This window comes from Ciona intestinalis, chromosome 12, assembly GCF_000224145.3.
Source record: "Ciona intestinalis chromosome 12, KH, whole genome shotgun sequence".
Taxonomy (NCBI): Eukaryota; Metazoa; Chordata; class Ascidiacea; order Phlebobranchia; family Cionidae; genus Ciona; species Ciona intestinalis.
In genome coordinates this window covers 3673216-3688627 of record NC_020177.2, presented here as the reverse complement: position 1 = coordinate 3688627, position 15412 = coordinate 3673216, and the positions used below count along the sequence as shown (strand labels likewise).

General features: G+C 37.2%; 2 protein-coding genes across 2 annotated transcripts in view; one reads left to right on the top strand and one right to left on the bottom strand.

Annotated features, from left to right (window-relative positions):
- The window catches only part of LOC100177218 (DNA replication ATP-dependent helicase/nuclease DNA2), a 17637-nt gene extending 14573 nt beyond the window's left edge, over positions 1-3064 (top strand). The window contains exons 19-25 of the mRNA XM_018814350.1: positions 208-419; positions 557-646; positions 862-1054; positions 1327-1416; positions 1691-1778; positions 2425-2534; positions 2593-3064. Of these exons, the coding sequence (XP_018669895.1) occupies positions 208-419; positions 557-646; positions 862-1054; positions 1327-1416; positions 1691-1778; positions 2425-2534; positions 2593-2754 (945 nt within the window). The 3' untranslated portion in view covers positions 2755-3064. The remainder of the gene's footprint in view (positions 1-207; positions 420-556; positions 647-861; positions 1055-1326; positions 1417-1690; positions 1779-2424; positions 2535-2592) is intronic.
- On the bottom strand, positions 3036-15412 carry LOC100187453 (BAI1-associated protein 3-like). The gene is made up of 19 exons (XM_018814354.2): positions 14494-15412; positions 11959-12100; positions 11384-11545; positions 10386-10520; positions 9821-10009; positions 9311-9560; positions 8936-9139; positions 8613-8753; positions 8141-8352; positions 7720-7923; positions 7480-7546; positions 7116-7243; positions 6692-6877; positions 6320-6432; positions 5847-6006; positions 5272-5435; positions 4839-5072; positions 3754-3832; positions 3036-3447 (listed from the first exon to the last, which is right to left on the bottom strand). The coding sequence occupies exons 1-19, from the start codon at positions 15087-15089 to the stop codon at positions 3223-3225; spliced, it is 3591 nt and encodes a 1196-aa protein (XP_018669899.1). The 5' UTR covers positions 15090-15412; the 3' UTR covers positions 3036-3222.

The following is a 15412-nucleotide window of genomic DNA, read 5'->3' as shown; positions in this document are numbered from 1 at the left end:
ATTTTATTCATGTGGGTGAGGTCCTTGTCAAGGACTTAGGATTTAGGCCAGAATTGGCCCATTACCTCAACACCCAGAAAGCTTTATATAAATGTTCATGTGACCAGTCCAACTCGGGACTCCCATCCACAACACAGTCCCAAACCCTATCCTAAAAAAAATCTCGAAAAACACAATAATTAATTACTTTAAATACATTCTCCACAGCGTGTAGTGGGTTGCACATGCTTGTCCGTCACCTCACACATATTTTTTGCCATCCCGGGGCAAAATCGACCAATTTTTGACGTTTGTATCGTGGACGAAGCATCCCAGATTGCGCAACCTGCCTGCCTAGCTCCTCTCTTTCACTCGGAACGTTTCGTTCTTGTTGGAGACCATCTGCAACTTCCACCACTTGTAGTCAGCCAAGAGGCAAAGTATAAAAAAAAACTTTGAAAAAGCATTTTTTAAATGTAGTTCTGTGGGGTAACTGGGGTACCGTTAGCACTTAATATTACATATTTGAAACAATTAACAACTTTCTTAGGAAAAAATTGTTTAAACATTTTCTCAGGAAAATGGGAGCTGATGAGAGTCTGTTCAGAAGACTAACTTCACACAAACCGGCTCTGTGTGAACTTACACTGCAATATAGAATGAACAAGTATGTGTGAAAATATTAGTGTACTGATTTGTTACCCACTCTACCTTACCTATATAACAGTGCAGAGTAACAAATCTAGATTTTGTTTGACTGTTTAGTTTTTAATGTGACTACTACTCTTCTACTAAGACTTAGGTCAGAATTGGCCCATTACCTGATAGGCATAACGTAAACAATGGCAGACAAAACGTTAAGAATACACTACTTTTTTCCAGGGAGATCATGGCATTAAGCAACCATGTAACTTACGAGGGAAGGCTTGAGTGTGCGCATCCTACAGTGGCTGAAGCGACAGTTAAACTCGATAATTATGACTTGGTAAAAAGCATGTTGCCCGATACTGACATCGAGTGGCTGTTACGTACTATTGATCCGAAGACGTCGGTAATATTTCTAGATACATCTAAGGTAAAAAATATCAGTTTAAATAAAATAGTGGAATTTTCTGCTATTTCTATGTGTTTATATAAATATCATGCATGAGTGAGATCATACAATGAGGCATGGAACCTTGAATTTAGGCTAGACCAGGCTCATTACCCCATCTTATTCACTATAGGCTGTCGTAGATTGTTCATTAACTTTCTACTAACTTTTAAGGTTGCCCAACCAATTTGTTAAACGTGCAGAATCACCACAAGTGACTTTTGTAAAAAATTAACCAACTCTTACCCTTACAGAGAGAGGCATATGAATCAGAAGTTGAACACGGTATACAGAACATGTATGAAGCCACCATTGTAACTACTATAGCTCAGTGGCTGATTAAGGTATAACATTATGATACTACTATAACCATATCACCATTGCCAGGGTTGGTATACTTATGGGCCAACTCTGGCCAATTATTGGGGAAATGGGCCAACTGTGGCCTAAATTCAAGGTGGCCTTGTGTGTTTTGTTGGGGTGACATGACCTGTTACCTGACTGACCTGAGGCACCCCTACGGTACCCTAAACATAACCCCTATACACATACAGAAACGCACAACTGTTACACTTTACATACCTTGTTATTAAAATCATTTGTTACCAAAATCAACAGGCAGGTTGCTCACCAAGTAAAATTGGAATTATTGCTCCGTTTCGTAAACAGCTGCGGGCAATTGAGGAAAAAATGAATTCAATTGAAGGTAATGTGACATGCAATATGTGTGCAAGTCAGCAGAGCTGGACTAGTTAATTTTTTCTTTGTAAACTTTTTGAATCTGCCAGAATTTTCTGCTGAAATATTTTAGGTTCTTGCTTGGAGTGCACGACCAAAATCTTCAACGTCAAAAAAATGCTTTCCTATACTTGGTGGCATTTTAGAAAGAAATAATGAAGATATGTGGACATTGTGAATTCTAATCATTGAGACGTGTATAGCATAGAATCTGATCAACAGACCTAGCAGTATATTACAGAACTAGTAATTCTCACAAACAATATTTTAGCAGTAGTAGGCGTGAAAAGTTAGTGTTGTATATGATGATCAGTTAGGCAGGTCATATCTTTACAGGAAGAGGTGTTAGAATTTCATTGGGTTGGTAATAGGCTTTGGCCTAAAACCCAGGCCCCATGGCATGCATTGCTGTATGACCTCACCCATGCAATACAGAATTTCAATGACCTGGAGTAACTCTGAAATGACAGACTTTATTTTTTCTCTGGAACTTGGCATGTTTTGAATATTGTTTTGCATTAGTCATTCAAAAAATGACTAACATTTTTTGTATGTTTTGAGACTCTGGAACCAACATTATGCACTTACGGCTTATTTTCAATAATATTTAACAGAAAACACGACATTGGTGGAAATAAACACAGTGGATAAATACCAAGGAAGGGACAAAAGTGTTATCCTGCTCTCATTTGTAAGAAGCAAAAAAGAACCACTTGCAGAAAAGGTAAGTAAATTTTAATTAAACAATGAACCACACTTCTAACTTTTTGCATTTTTTTTAGAAAGGGGAGTTGTTGAATGACTGGAGGCGTTTGAATGTTGGTATTACTCGAGCCAAGCACAAGTTGGTAATGGTCGGCTGTACACGCAGTTTATTGGAGTACGAGCCGTGCAAGAAGATAATTGAATATGTGCAATCCAACAGCTTACTACATTTTATATAACTTACACACTTTTTTTATTTGATGTTTTTCACTGATTTTTTTGTCACATTTTCATCAGGCTTTGTTTGCACCTTTTATAATAGTGACATTTGTTTTGCAAATCTTTTACACTTTTGTATGTTCTTAAAAAAGTTGGTGTAATTTTATATATAATCTGTTTTCTTTTTCTTTGAAAAAAACCTATATTTCACCATGACAATTTTCTACTGTTTTTACCGCATCCACTTTTGTCAAAACATTTCTGACTAATTTTTTATTTTCTCTTTGATTTGAACGCCAATCTTTTCAATAAAATTATATTTCAGATGAATAATTTCGCTCTGCAGTGTAACTGCGAAACAAGTTACAAAAAAATCGGTCTTACAGTATGCATGTATATATATATATATATATATATATATGTATATAACATATATTAGGTAACAAAATGGCGATTGAATTGACAGTATTTTTTCCAATTTAGAAATTCTATTTCTTAATATCGGTCTCGATGGAGCTTTCTAGTTTCCGTCGCCAGCGACAAAATTCGTCGGCATCTTTGTCAAAACCGCTCCGTCCTTGCAGCAAGAGAACAGGGCTGATTATTTGCGCGCATTCATAATCGAGTTCGTAATCATCGTTGCTTATCTTCGAGCTTGAGACAGATTCGCCAGCGATGCTTCCGTTGCAGTTTTCGTCTTTCTTGGAAGACAGCTGCGAAAATAAACAAAGATTGTTTTTAAAACAGCAATAGTTTTGAGTACTTTTGTCAAAAAGAGCAATAAAAACGTCGTGTTTTGTTTATATAGTAGGGTGGGGGAAGATATTTTTACGTCCCATTTGGTAGTAAACAAAGAACATTCAAAGAATTATGAAACCGCATTCTCACGACTCTCATAGACTGTAGTTAATTGTTTAAAACACAATTAGGATATCTGGATATTAAGTGCTAAAGGTGTTCCGTTTTCCCCCACCCTACTATACTAGTTTTCCTAAACTTTACCGAGAGTGCGTTTTTACCTGTTTTCGCTTCATCTTTGGTGATATCTTTACAACAACGGGTTGTGTTAACGGAAGCTTGAAATTCTTTCCGCGATTCCTGCAAGAAGGTAATCGATCAGTATGTGGGCCTACCATACACCTGGTTGAGCATCGTGTATTACTACATGAGCAATACTTTTCGATCGATCCAATAATTAGCCATAAGTGTTCCCATATTAGGAGTTAACGCTTGTACGTGTTGCACAACGCACTTGTATTGTGCGTAATAGAAACTTCGTTAGCCTTTCGTTTTCTGAATATGCAAAGTAATATTGCTTGTTCGAGACTCTCCATATGCATAGACAAATAACTCTTACTGTGAGACGTGCTATAAGTCATCTCATACATTATAGTGAAATTGTAAAATCATTATTGCAGGACAATGTTCTTTAGATACAACACAGAAGTTATAAATTTAGATACAACGTTATTACATTCTGCAACTCTACAGTATAAACCAGTCACAACAAATACTCCGCTTAAAACTGAGACACGCCACGTATTATCTACCGTCTGAAGCTAAACTAAGCGCCATTAAACGTACATTTAATCGCTTTAGCACACCAACAAGGAGTATTAAATCAAAAAACGTCACATCTTTGTTGCTATATATAGTAGGGTGGGGGAAGATGGGACACCTTCAGCACATAATATCAAAATATCCTGATCGTGTTTTAAACAATTAACAACGGTCTATCGGAGTCGTGAGGATGTAGTTTCATAATTCTTTGAATGTTCTTTGTTTACTACTAAATGGGTCAAGAAAATCGAGTTAAAAGGTGTCCTATATCTTCCCCCACACTACTGTATATTGGTGTAGTGCACAAACTACGGTATGCGTATACACTTTTATTGTACATAAAAGCTAAAAAACGCCTAATTTCTAATTATCCATGTACTGGTGTAGGGCCCAACCTATCTATCCTATGCGAGCCCATTTTTGTCCTGAACGTTCGTTTTATATAGGCTACTCTTTAAAACTAATCTGATAATATGACCCTCGTTACCTTCTTCGAATAGATAACTGACAACCGAGGTATCTAATTATTCTCCAGAAGAATTACCTGTTACCATCCAGAACTTGGTTAAGAGGTAGCACCGCTTCTCCTTCAAGGTCATTAGCGCTCAACACATCATGATCTAACACTGTAAATATAACGACCATGCCTTCAAGTTCCATCGTACTTCTCTCCACTTCAAATACGAAACTTTCGTCGGTAAAAACTGGGTTCACCGTCTTTTTTTCGACCAAAGTTTGACGTGTACTGTTGTCTTTAAACGTCATTTTAGGGGCAAGTCTGTACGAAAATGTAAAATCGTTAAAAAAGACAAACTATTTTAAAATTTTATGATAGGAATTTAGTTTCTCTTTGGTAACTGCTGTACCATTGTGACATCTCGTTGGTTTAGACATTTTAACCGAAAATGGCTTTAAACAATTACAGCTAAAATCATGTCTCTCTAGTTCGTCTTCGTTTCTAAAATAACGTTTCTCACCTAACAGTTACGAACGGGTCGCTAAGTCCGTTCACGTCCAATGGCAGCAGATCACTAGCGCTGATTATATCAACGTGTAATTCATCTGACATGGCATCATAGGAAGCAAACACATTAAGGCAACCGTAGGTGGGTGAAGTAACTCGTTGTTGGTCTTCGTACATCTGTAACATACAAGTGGTGTTATTGGGAAACTTTATGAATGTATAACTTGTTTAATATAGTAGGTTGGTGGAAGATGGGACACCTTTCCATTCTATATCCTCGTTCAATCTGGTAGCAAACAAAGAATATTCAAACAGTTATAAAACCGTATCCTCGCGACTTTCATAGACCGTTGTTAATTGTTGAAAAACACGATCACGATATTTGGATATTATGTGCTAAAGGTGTCCCATCTTCCCCCACCGTACTATATGCAACTTTGTCGGTGATTTTTTTCTTGATTTTACCAAATGTATTGCTGAAAATTTAGACAACCCATAAGAAATCACTAGGTTGGAGCAATTTCAGTTAATTGTCTTGCATTTTTAACATAAACAGGTAATTAAATTCAGGTTTAATCTTATGTTTACCTGCAAATAGAAGAGTCTAATCAGGTCTTCCGTCTTTGCACTTCGCATTTTAAGTTCCGACCCGAGGACTCGGTACTCGTCCATGTTGGTCATTCTTTCTCTTGCGATTCCGTGTCCTTCAGCGTGGAAGAACTCCATAAGATAATGGTCCAGTATGTACCTAAACACATCTTAGTATTAGAATTTCACGACCCCACTTTTCAAGTTTTTGCAAGCTATAGTCTGACATGTAAGTTCTTCTAGCAATCACTTTACCATGCAACATTTTACAATGGGGAAAGATGATGGATAACACATAATATCCCATGTCCGCGATTTTAACAATTAACAACGCTTTTTGAAGTCGTGTGGATACGGTTACATATTTCTGATATAAATATTCTTTGTTTACCACCAAAAGGGACCACACGAGAATGAATGCATGTACCATCATCCTATATATAGTTACCAAATACGTTAACCTCTATACCAACCTGCAAAGATAGAAGAAAAATGGTTTCTTATCCACAAAGTCGACCAAGGAGACGACATGTAAACTGTTGAGAGATTCTCGCCACAAAACTTCTAAAAGACGCTTAAAGTTCGGCTGGAAATCATTAAGGGAAATATTATGCATTGTGGATTTTAATCTATAAACTGCGTACTTCAGTCAGGCCACTGTCAGGCTATATACTTTCCGTATTAAAAAGTCAAAAGACGACGCTTTGCCCATACAACGTAAAACCATATCCTGCCTTTCCTACATATGTGGTAACTCGTAAGATATAGGTGTATGAAATACCCATGTTAAAATGACTGGATTGACTTGGAACGCGTGAATAAATAAGTTACATTCATTCGTTTACCTCACACAGCCATTCTTTCAACGTTATTATATTTTCCTCCAAATATTTCATGAGGGGTCTGATCGCACCACCAGCTCTAGTTTTTAGGTTCTTTTTCACCAGCGGGTCGCTACCGTGGAAATTAGAACCTGCACTGCCCTTTGTTACCTCACTTGCAAAGTTCCGCAAATATTTTCGAATGTCAGGCTGTAAGGAAGACAGAACCATTAGGTATTGAATAATATTTACCAAGCGGCTTAGGTGCCTTGTAAATATATTTATAAATATACAAGGATTTGACCTATATGTAGCCTGTATGTTTTGCAATTATCGTGAAGGATGTGCACCAGACCTATCTGTGTCTAGAAAAGAAACACATGCAAATTTTATTTAAATAGCAGAACCGCTGTTTCAAACTTAGAGCTGTAAAAATCCTATTACTTACTCTGATCTTGCTCCCAACAACTCCTGTCACAGATTTGATCTTCTTTTTCATTCCGATCTGAGCAGTGTTAATTAGAGCATCAAACGTTGCCATTACCCTCTGACCACTTGGTCCCTCTGGATGACGCTCTGTAAAAAAATACCTATATAAACCCTTTGTAAAACAAGTAAGTAAAATGCGACAGTTGGAAAAAAGGTTGAGATAGTAAGACGGTCCATGTTTTCATTCACTTTTATCGCCCATTTGAAAGTTAACAAAGAATATTTACAGCATTATGTAACCACAGTCTCACGATACAGCATTGTAGCAACTTTATAGTGTTCCTGTATACCCCCCCCCCCCACACACACACACATTCACTCACCGACGGATTCTGCCATTTTCTTGAAGTTCATTTTGTCAGGAATACTGTCAAGGAACGACTTCACAAACTAAAAAATACAAAATATACAAGATTTAATTCATATGCTACACTGTTCGTATTTTACGATAAAGGTGGCCACATATTTGTGTACCGATGTTTCGATATCTTATATACAGATCGTCTTTATCAGGGTAAAAAACACTTAACAGCGCAAAATACAACTACAACTGTATTACAAACCTGCAAATTATTCAGAGTCAAACATAGCTCCTCCGTAACGTCGAACTGCCCCTCTTCGTCAAAGAAACCGACCTGCTTTAATTTTCCATGCACCAAATCAGCGTAGCATTCTACAGCGTTTGCCATGTCGTCTGTGAGTCGAAGTGCTATCGTGTATGCGTCCACAGGGTCTGGCCAAACAAGACTTCGCCAGAACGTCACTACGTATAGAAAGAATTGGAAAATGTTAACTTCGTTTTAAAAGGAACATCAAGACATTTGAAAACACATATTGTTTTGTTTTAATGACAAAAACTAAACCAACCGTAGGCCTTAACGAAACTCTATACCTTATATTATTCATAGGAAAAGTATAAAACAAATTAAATGTCATTACATACAGATTCAATTGGAAAATGGAATAAAATAGAAAGCAACTTATCCCGGTGAGACATCCAATAGTGTCGACCGCTGACGAAGTATGTTTCACTATATCGTCCACTCTTCTTGCTGGGTCTAACTCGACTGCTTTGCGGAGTCGGCTGTTAGTTCGTCCCCTAGACATCTGGAGCCATCGCAGTACAGTTGGCCGAAACCAGTCAACAAAACCTCTTAAATTCGCTTCATCGTTTCCGTTTTTGTCGATGCTCTGGCCTGCAAAACGACTGTTATTATTTTACATTTCAAAAAAACAAAAAAAAAACTTTTTTGCAAAACAAATAGAATAAAACGGTTTGTTTGCCCATATAGTTTGCTAAGGCGTGTAAAGTGTTAAGAAATTCTCGCCACAAAACATCAAACAGACGCTTAACGATTAACCAGAAATGCACGAAATATGTTGTATAAAATAACACAAAATAAAAATATATTTTTTGGAAGGACTTATTCGCTCAAATATTGTTTAAGTTTCTCACCGTCAACCATCGTTATTGAAGGTGTTTTCATGCTGGTTGTTGTTACTCCTAGTTTGTTGCAAAGTTCGGACAAATTCTTCACGCTTAAATAGAGGCGAAACAAGAGGGTGCTTTTCGATTCCGATTCGACGTGATTTGGGTCTGTAGAAAAACGTTTTTTTTACGAAAGTGTATAATGTTGCTATTCAGATATTAGGTTTTTTGAAAATCGACCTGAAAAATGCCACCACAAAAATGCTACCAAAAAACGCTACCCATTAGGCCAGAGTTGCCCCAGGAAGTTCAACTTTATACTTTTAATTTACAAAACTACTTTCGCGAACCTTCTACAAGGCTGAGGTGTTTATTGACTTTGCTCATCGCTTCGCTCGCATCTTTGGCAAAGCTCTTGGCAACTATATCGTGTACAATTGCGCTGTAACTAATTCCAAGTATCTTTTGAAACACCCCGTTGTATATGCTGTGACCGAGCATCAGATCTTGATAGATACGATCCGCCAACTTGATCAACACTTGTATTTCATCGCCTGTGAAAAACGATACTTTCAAAACAAACAATGAATCGTCTTTTCATGTACTATCTATGCTACTATGGGTGAGACTGAGATCTAGGGCGCGCAAGACAACGGACCTGAAAGTAAAGACCGGGTTGGCTCAAACTCCAACATGTACTTGCTAATCCGTGGTTAATTGAATACCTCCATAGTAAGCGTCTTCAGAGTTATCATTTTCCTTTTCCTCTTTCTGCATGGACTCGTCCAACTTTCTCTCATACAATTCCACGTAATACGTTTCCGTTCCACGTCGCAGCGCGTCGGTGACGTCATCTCTGACGTCAGAAGATCCAGAAATAGTAGGGTTTATGGTTCGTACAAGCTGATATACGCTGGTAGAAGTTAGCTTCTTCAAGCACAGCAGAGTGCTTCCTAGCGCGATGACGTAGTTGGTCTGTGACGTAAATTGTATTTGACGTTTGTGATTTAGTAAAGAATAGGTTGGGGTAAGATGGCCCACGCTTTATTCTCTTTTATCGTTCCGTTTGGAAGTAGACAGAGAAAATTTGCAGAATTATATAACCCTATCCCCATTATGCTCTTATTATAGCGTTGTTAATAGTTCAAAACACGATTATAGGAAATTTGGCATATTATGTGCTAACGATATCCCATCTTACCCATATAGAATAACATGCTCCAACTTGCGCTTACCTTGGTTGTTGCAAATTCCTCTCTATGACGTGATAGTCGTTCACACTCATGGTGAATGAAATTTGAGAAGGATTCGCATAAGACATCCACCGTGAACTTTTCAGCGCGCGCCGACTTCGTATCACTACTATGCATGTCCAGTTCCTTGATGAGTCTTTCAATGAACATGATATCCACGCCATGCGGTGACTAATTGATATGAGCGTCATTGGATAAGTTTCGGAATAACATATGACTCCACACATAAGAGTCATGGCAAACTACCAACTGCTTTTTATATCAATGAACTATATGTGAACCGTATTATTAGAGAGGATGGATGAGATAATTTTCCTTCTATTTTCTTGTCACATTTGGTAGTAAACAATGAACATTCAAAGAATTATAAAACTGTATCCTCTCCTATAGACCGATGTTAGTTGTTTAAAAACACTATCAAGATATTTGGATATTTTCTACAAAAGGTGTCTCGTCTTCCACAACCCTACTATATATTAAAAGCAAAGTCAATCAGTAGTCACTACATTTTATACGTAATGTTTTGACGATTTTGTTTCACACTTACCTGCAAATGTATTTTTGTAAAAACTTCCCACCGGACGATGGCGCACGTGAGAGGATCAATTTCATTTTGACCGATGAATTCTTGTATAATGCTTTGCATGTGCTTCGGTAGATTAGCGTTCCAAACTTCTCCTTCCTGTACAAGTATACACAGTACTATAGAGTCGCAAAAAGAATAAAACATGGACCATTTTATCCATAATATTACCAGCAAATCTTTATATATCAGAAAATGCAGTTGTAACTTAATCGTGATGTAGCATTTTAGTAACGCAGTCATATTTCAATGATTGTTTGACTAAGCAAACATGGTTAAAAAACGTGACATTATTTTAGCAGCAATCCACTTTCAGAAGCTCGTTAATAGTTTCTCGAAACGGCGTTTCAGGTGGTTACAAAAAAACTTTAGGAATTGCAATAAAATAAATTGCTTTTTTTTAAATTAATTTATAGTTCCAAAAGAATAGGCCTCCAGCTCTGTATAAATTCAACAAAAAACTTTCCGTTCAAACAAAGTAAACAATAAAGTTCTTGTAGGAACAAGTTACTGATTTACCAACACGGAAAGGGCAGACTAAACCATAAGTCAAACTATGGTCGTGTGATAGCTCTCGCTTACATACGTATAACGCAATCTGTCTTCTTAACAGCACTCGTAAATATTTGGATATCTGATCGAGCAGCCAATTCAGGTTGCCGCCCACTCTGTGACGTCATTTGGCTGGAAGTATGTGACGTAATCTACAGTATTGCACCCCACTCAAAATAAAGTATGTTACTCGTCACTGACGTAAGTCTGTGGTTTCTCTAGTCTGTATAGTACTGTGGGGCAAGATGAATACCGTCTAGTTAGCACTCTAAAAAGTACTAATTGGGGCAAAATCCAGCTACGAAGAATCTCGTTTTTTACACATTTACTACCGTGACCATACCCACTAGCATTCAACACAAAATCAATTGCAGCATTTATTAGAAAAGTTTGCATTTAGGTTATTTTACCTTCAAAGACATGTGTACTTTGTGTGCCATTTCTGCAGCTGTGGTCAATATACCAGCTAGAATAACATCTACAGGGAACTTGTTGTGTTCATTCCTTTCACGTTCTTGTGTACTTCGAAGTGTGTGGGCCTCTACTTGTAATTTAATCCGACCGGAAACTTTCTGCATATGGTATAAAAGTTAAATATAGGGCATTTCTAGCTCCTTTATATACGAGTTAAAATAGAAGCGATTTACTTTCCAAAAAGCCAGTGCTTGTCTATCCAAATTATAGCAAGTAATTATATGTGTCTTTTGTTTCCAGTTATTGGTAGCAAGAAATATCGATACTATTATAGTTCATTGCATCACTAATATGATACAACTCAGTACTGCTTACTGTTATCCATTACGTTTATACGTGTTTACAACTAGTCAGTTAAACCGAGAATTCTCCCGATATTCTAGACAGGAGTTAATTAATGTGTCCAATATCCATCTTGCCCCACAGTACAATACATGAATTTCACTACATAAGTCCGTGTAGTTTCGTTTAAGTGTGTTGTAATATTAATAAAAGTTTCGTGCACATTAACCTGTAAGGAATGCGCGGCTCTAAGCTTAAACCATCGTTCCAACCCCTGAGAAGGCACACTAGACAATGGTAGCGAACTGAACCCCATAAAATCGTCATGATCTTCAGACTTCGTTACTGACTGAGCAACTTCTTTAACGTATCTGCAAACATAAAGGTTATTTACACAAACCAGCAAGTTTTGTGGTAATTCGACCATTATTTTAACACCGAAATATGTTTACACTGTATATATCATATGGGAGGTTGGGGTAAAATGGTCCTTTATTTCTCTTTTATATCGTCCCATTTGGTACTAAACAGAGTTTAGTATGACTGTATCCTCACACCTTTAGAATAGCGTTTCTGACTGTTAAAAACACCATATGGGGTATTCTAACGGTAATATTTTTGGAAGCATACATTTGTTATATTGCATATGTCGATTCAATATTGATAAATAACACCTGCAAGTATGACAGCGGAAAAGGTTCCAAAGCTCTAAGCGAGAAATTGCAATTTTAATTTAAACGGCTTGGAGAAATATGTGTTTGTAATATCGCCAGAACAATACACGATGTGTATTATAGCCTGTAACGTATTACACACATAGAGTAGGGTGGGGGAAGATATACCCGATGCCGGTCGTGTTTTAAACAATTAACAACGGTCTATATAGGAGTCGTGAGGATACGGTTTTATAGTTCATTGAATACTTTTTGTTTACTACCAGATGGGACGAGAAAATAGAATAAAAAGGTGTCCCATCTCTCCCCACTCCACTATACTTCTATTGTGAAGTGCTAGCAGACGGGGTAATCGGATTTAAAATAATGCTTATAAGAAAAGCAATAACATTTAAAGGGTTTATAGATAGGTATCACGGATTTAGTATTATAGTTGTAAAGATTATAAAGATGGGAATAAATCTAAATTACTCTTTGCTAAATTGCTACCCACGATTTACCACTAAATTGTAATTTATAACACGTTAGTCAGTCTATATTCGGCCCAAAATTAATTATTTATTCACCCTTATTACCAAAGTCGTTGTCACGCTAAAAAAAGTCAGCCAAACGACGTAAAAATACCTTGTATCGCCACAAGTCAATGTTTTCATTAAAATTTTAAAACTTTATTGAACAACGCGCGCTAAAATTACACCCAGTGACCTCAAAATCTAAAATCCGACAAAAGTAGTTTCTGGAATTGCTACGGGTACGCCACACGTAGAATGATAGGCATGCCTTTAGATAAAGATCATGTTCGAGCTAGCTTTTAAACGCTCAAGGTTATAGTTTTAAGTTGTCAGAATCTTAATTATTAACAAGCTGGCGTCGTTGTGGTACTTTATCTTAATTACAAAAGTTTTACAACGCAATATGTATCCCGTTATGGTTCACGCCATAGTTTAATAAAGAAGTTGTATTATTAAGCTATGGTTACGCTATATAGCCTACCGCTATACAGTACATTGATCCTTAAATATAAAGAAACTGGATACTCAATGTATTGTATAAACAGCCGTCGCTATACTGTGTACTTTACTTGACTTGTATAATGTGGGTGAATACCACTAGCACATGATGCTCTATATAAATATATTCACCCTCAAATGGGACGAGAAAAGAAAATGAAAACATGGACCATCTTACCCCAACCTATACTATATCCCAAAAACTATCATATTTTTATAACATGACATTTTAAATTTGGTTACCGAATATTGCCTATATAACAACAACAGATACCAATATACCTACAAAAGCATCACAATTCTGTGTGAAATCATAGCTTTTTACGCAAATCATATTAAAACCAACAGCGCTGTTTGTGAATCAAACCAGGCTATATACAAAGTCCAACAGCTTAACTTGTGTTTAACTGACACACTTAATTGTATGTTTGGCACCAAATGTTAGATATATATAGTCAGTCGGGGTAATATGGGACGTATAGTGGGGTGGGGTAAGACGGGACATGTATAAAGTGATGATGGGGATAGGACATGTTTTCATTATCTTTTCTTGAACCATTTGATAGTTAACAAAGAATTGTTACCGAATTCTATACCGGTGGCCACGCAGCTTTAAAATAGCGTTGTTACTACATAAAAAAAACAATCAGAAATTGGGATCTAAGTGCTAACAGTATATCCCATCTTACCCCACAGTACCATACGGCAAACGTACATAGAACGATGTTATTTTTTAACGTGAGCGTAATCGCATGGCCTATTTTTTACTTTATTGTCGAAACAAATTGACTAACATTTACCAAAAATGCGACATCAGTGTCTGTTTTTGCATTTTCAGCGGTAAACACGATAAAATGTCATGACGCACGAAAAGTTAGACCGTACAACAATAGTGTGTCCTCGCACGAACACGGACCTTAACAATGTCTGCAGCTTATAGCTTTCAATACAGCCCTACGTGATCAATTTTAGTTTACATTTTAACTATACTTGGCCTAAAATAAATGCTAATAAAAAAGTTTTTTTGAGATTTATGTGTTTTTGGAATAAATAAGTGGGCAATGCATTGGATTACGTTACCTGCCAACGCCTTTGACTCCTTTTACTTTCTTCAAGTTCCCATTTCCCCCAACTACTTCGTCGCTATCCCAAACTTGAATCTGCAGATTACTGTTTGAAATTTGCTCTCTTTCTACGAAGAGTTCCAACGTTTCGTTCCACTCGGGAGTAAGCGTGGAATTTATGACCGATGTGTTCGCGGTAACAGTTTTCGACGACCGCAAGTTAACGTACTGAGACGCTGGTACAACACCCAGTAAGCAGTAAGGGTCCGAAGTGCCGTCCACGTCTTTTGCAGCCAGGTGCTCCGCTTTGATCACTTGTAGCCGCAAGACGCACTTCTTGGAGATTTCTTGGCTTCTAGCTTTTTCGACAGCGACCTTATGGCTGGAATTCGACACCTCAAACGTATCCTGCGCGAGATTAAGCAGGTCTGCTTCAGAAAAATCTGTAAGTTCGCATTCCAATCGGTTTACTATCACATTTACTGTGTCCTCGTACATTTGGGTCCTAAAACTATCGTCCTCCATTATTTTCTCGAGCGATTTCTTCATTGCTGCCGGATCGAGTGACTTTATTTTCTCTCTACTCTTGCCCAGTTTCCGTCTACGCATCATGCTTCTCTTGGCAGTTCCTACTACAAGCCACACGAATAGATGATTCACAACGCGTAATAACTATGAAACAAACAAGAGAATACATGAGGTATACGTGAGCGCGCAAAATATACGTGTAGTGACTGTCACATAACAACAATAACGCTACAAATCGTTCGAATTTTATGTGGGTAATATTTGAAAAGGAGATTTTTTACAATAATGTATTAATTTTAATGCTTGTTGATGTTATTTCTGCCAAATATTATTTAAAAAACAGCAGTTGTGTTTCTTATTTGTTACGTCATATTAACAACTCTGACGCAATAAATGACACATTATTC

Bases quoted from the DNA above. Each gene is read 5' to 3' on its own strand.
- LOC100187453 (XM_018814354.2), bottom strand. From the start codon at position 15,089: ATGATGCGTAGACGGAAACTGGGCAAGAGTAGAGAGAAAATAAAGTCA. The intron at 12,101-14,493 runs GTAACGTAATCC...TTATGTTTGCAG, and splicing joins GGAGTCAAAGGCGTTGGCAG to ATACGTTAAAGAAGTTGCTC. The intron at 8,754-8,935 runs GTTCGCGAAAGT...GTTTTTCTACAG, and splicing joins ACACCTCAGCCTTGTAGAAG to ACCCAAATCACGTCGAATCG.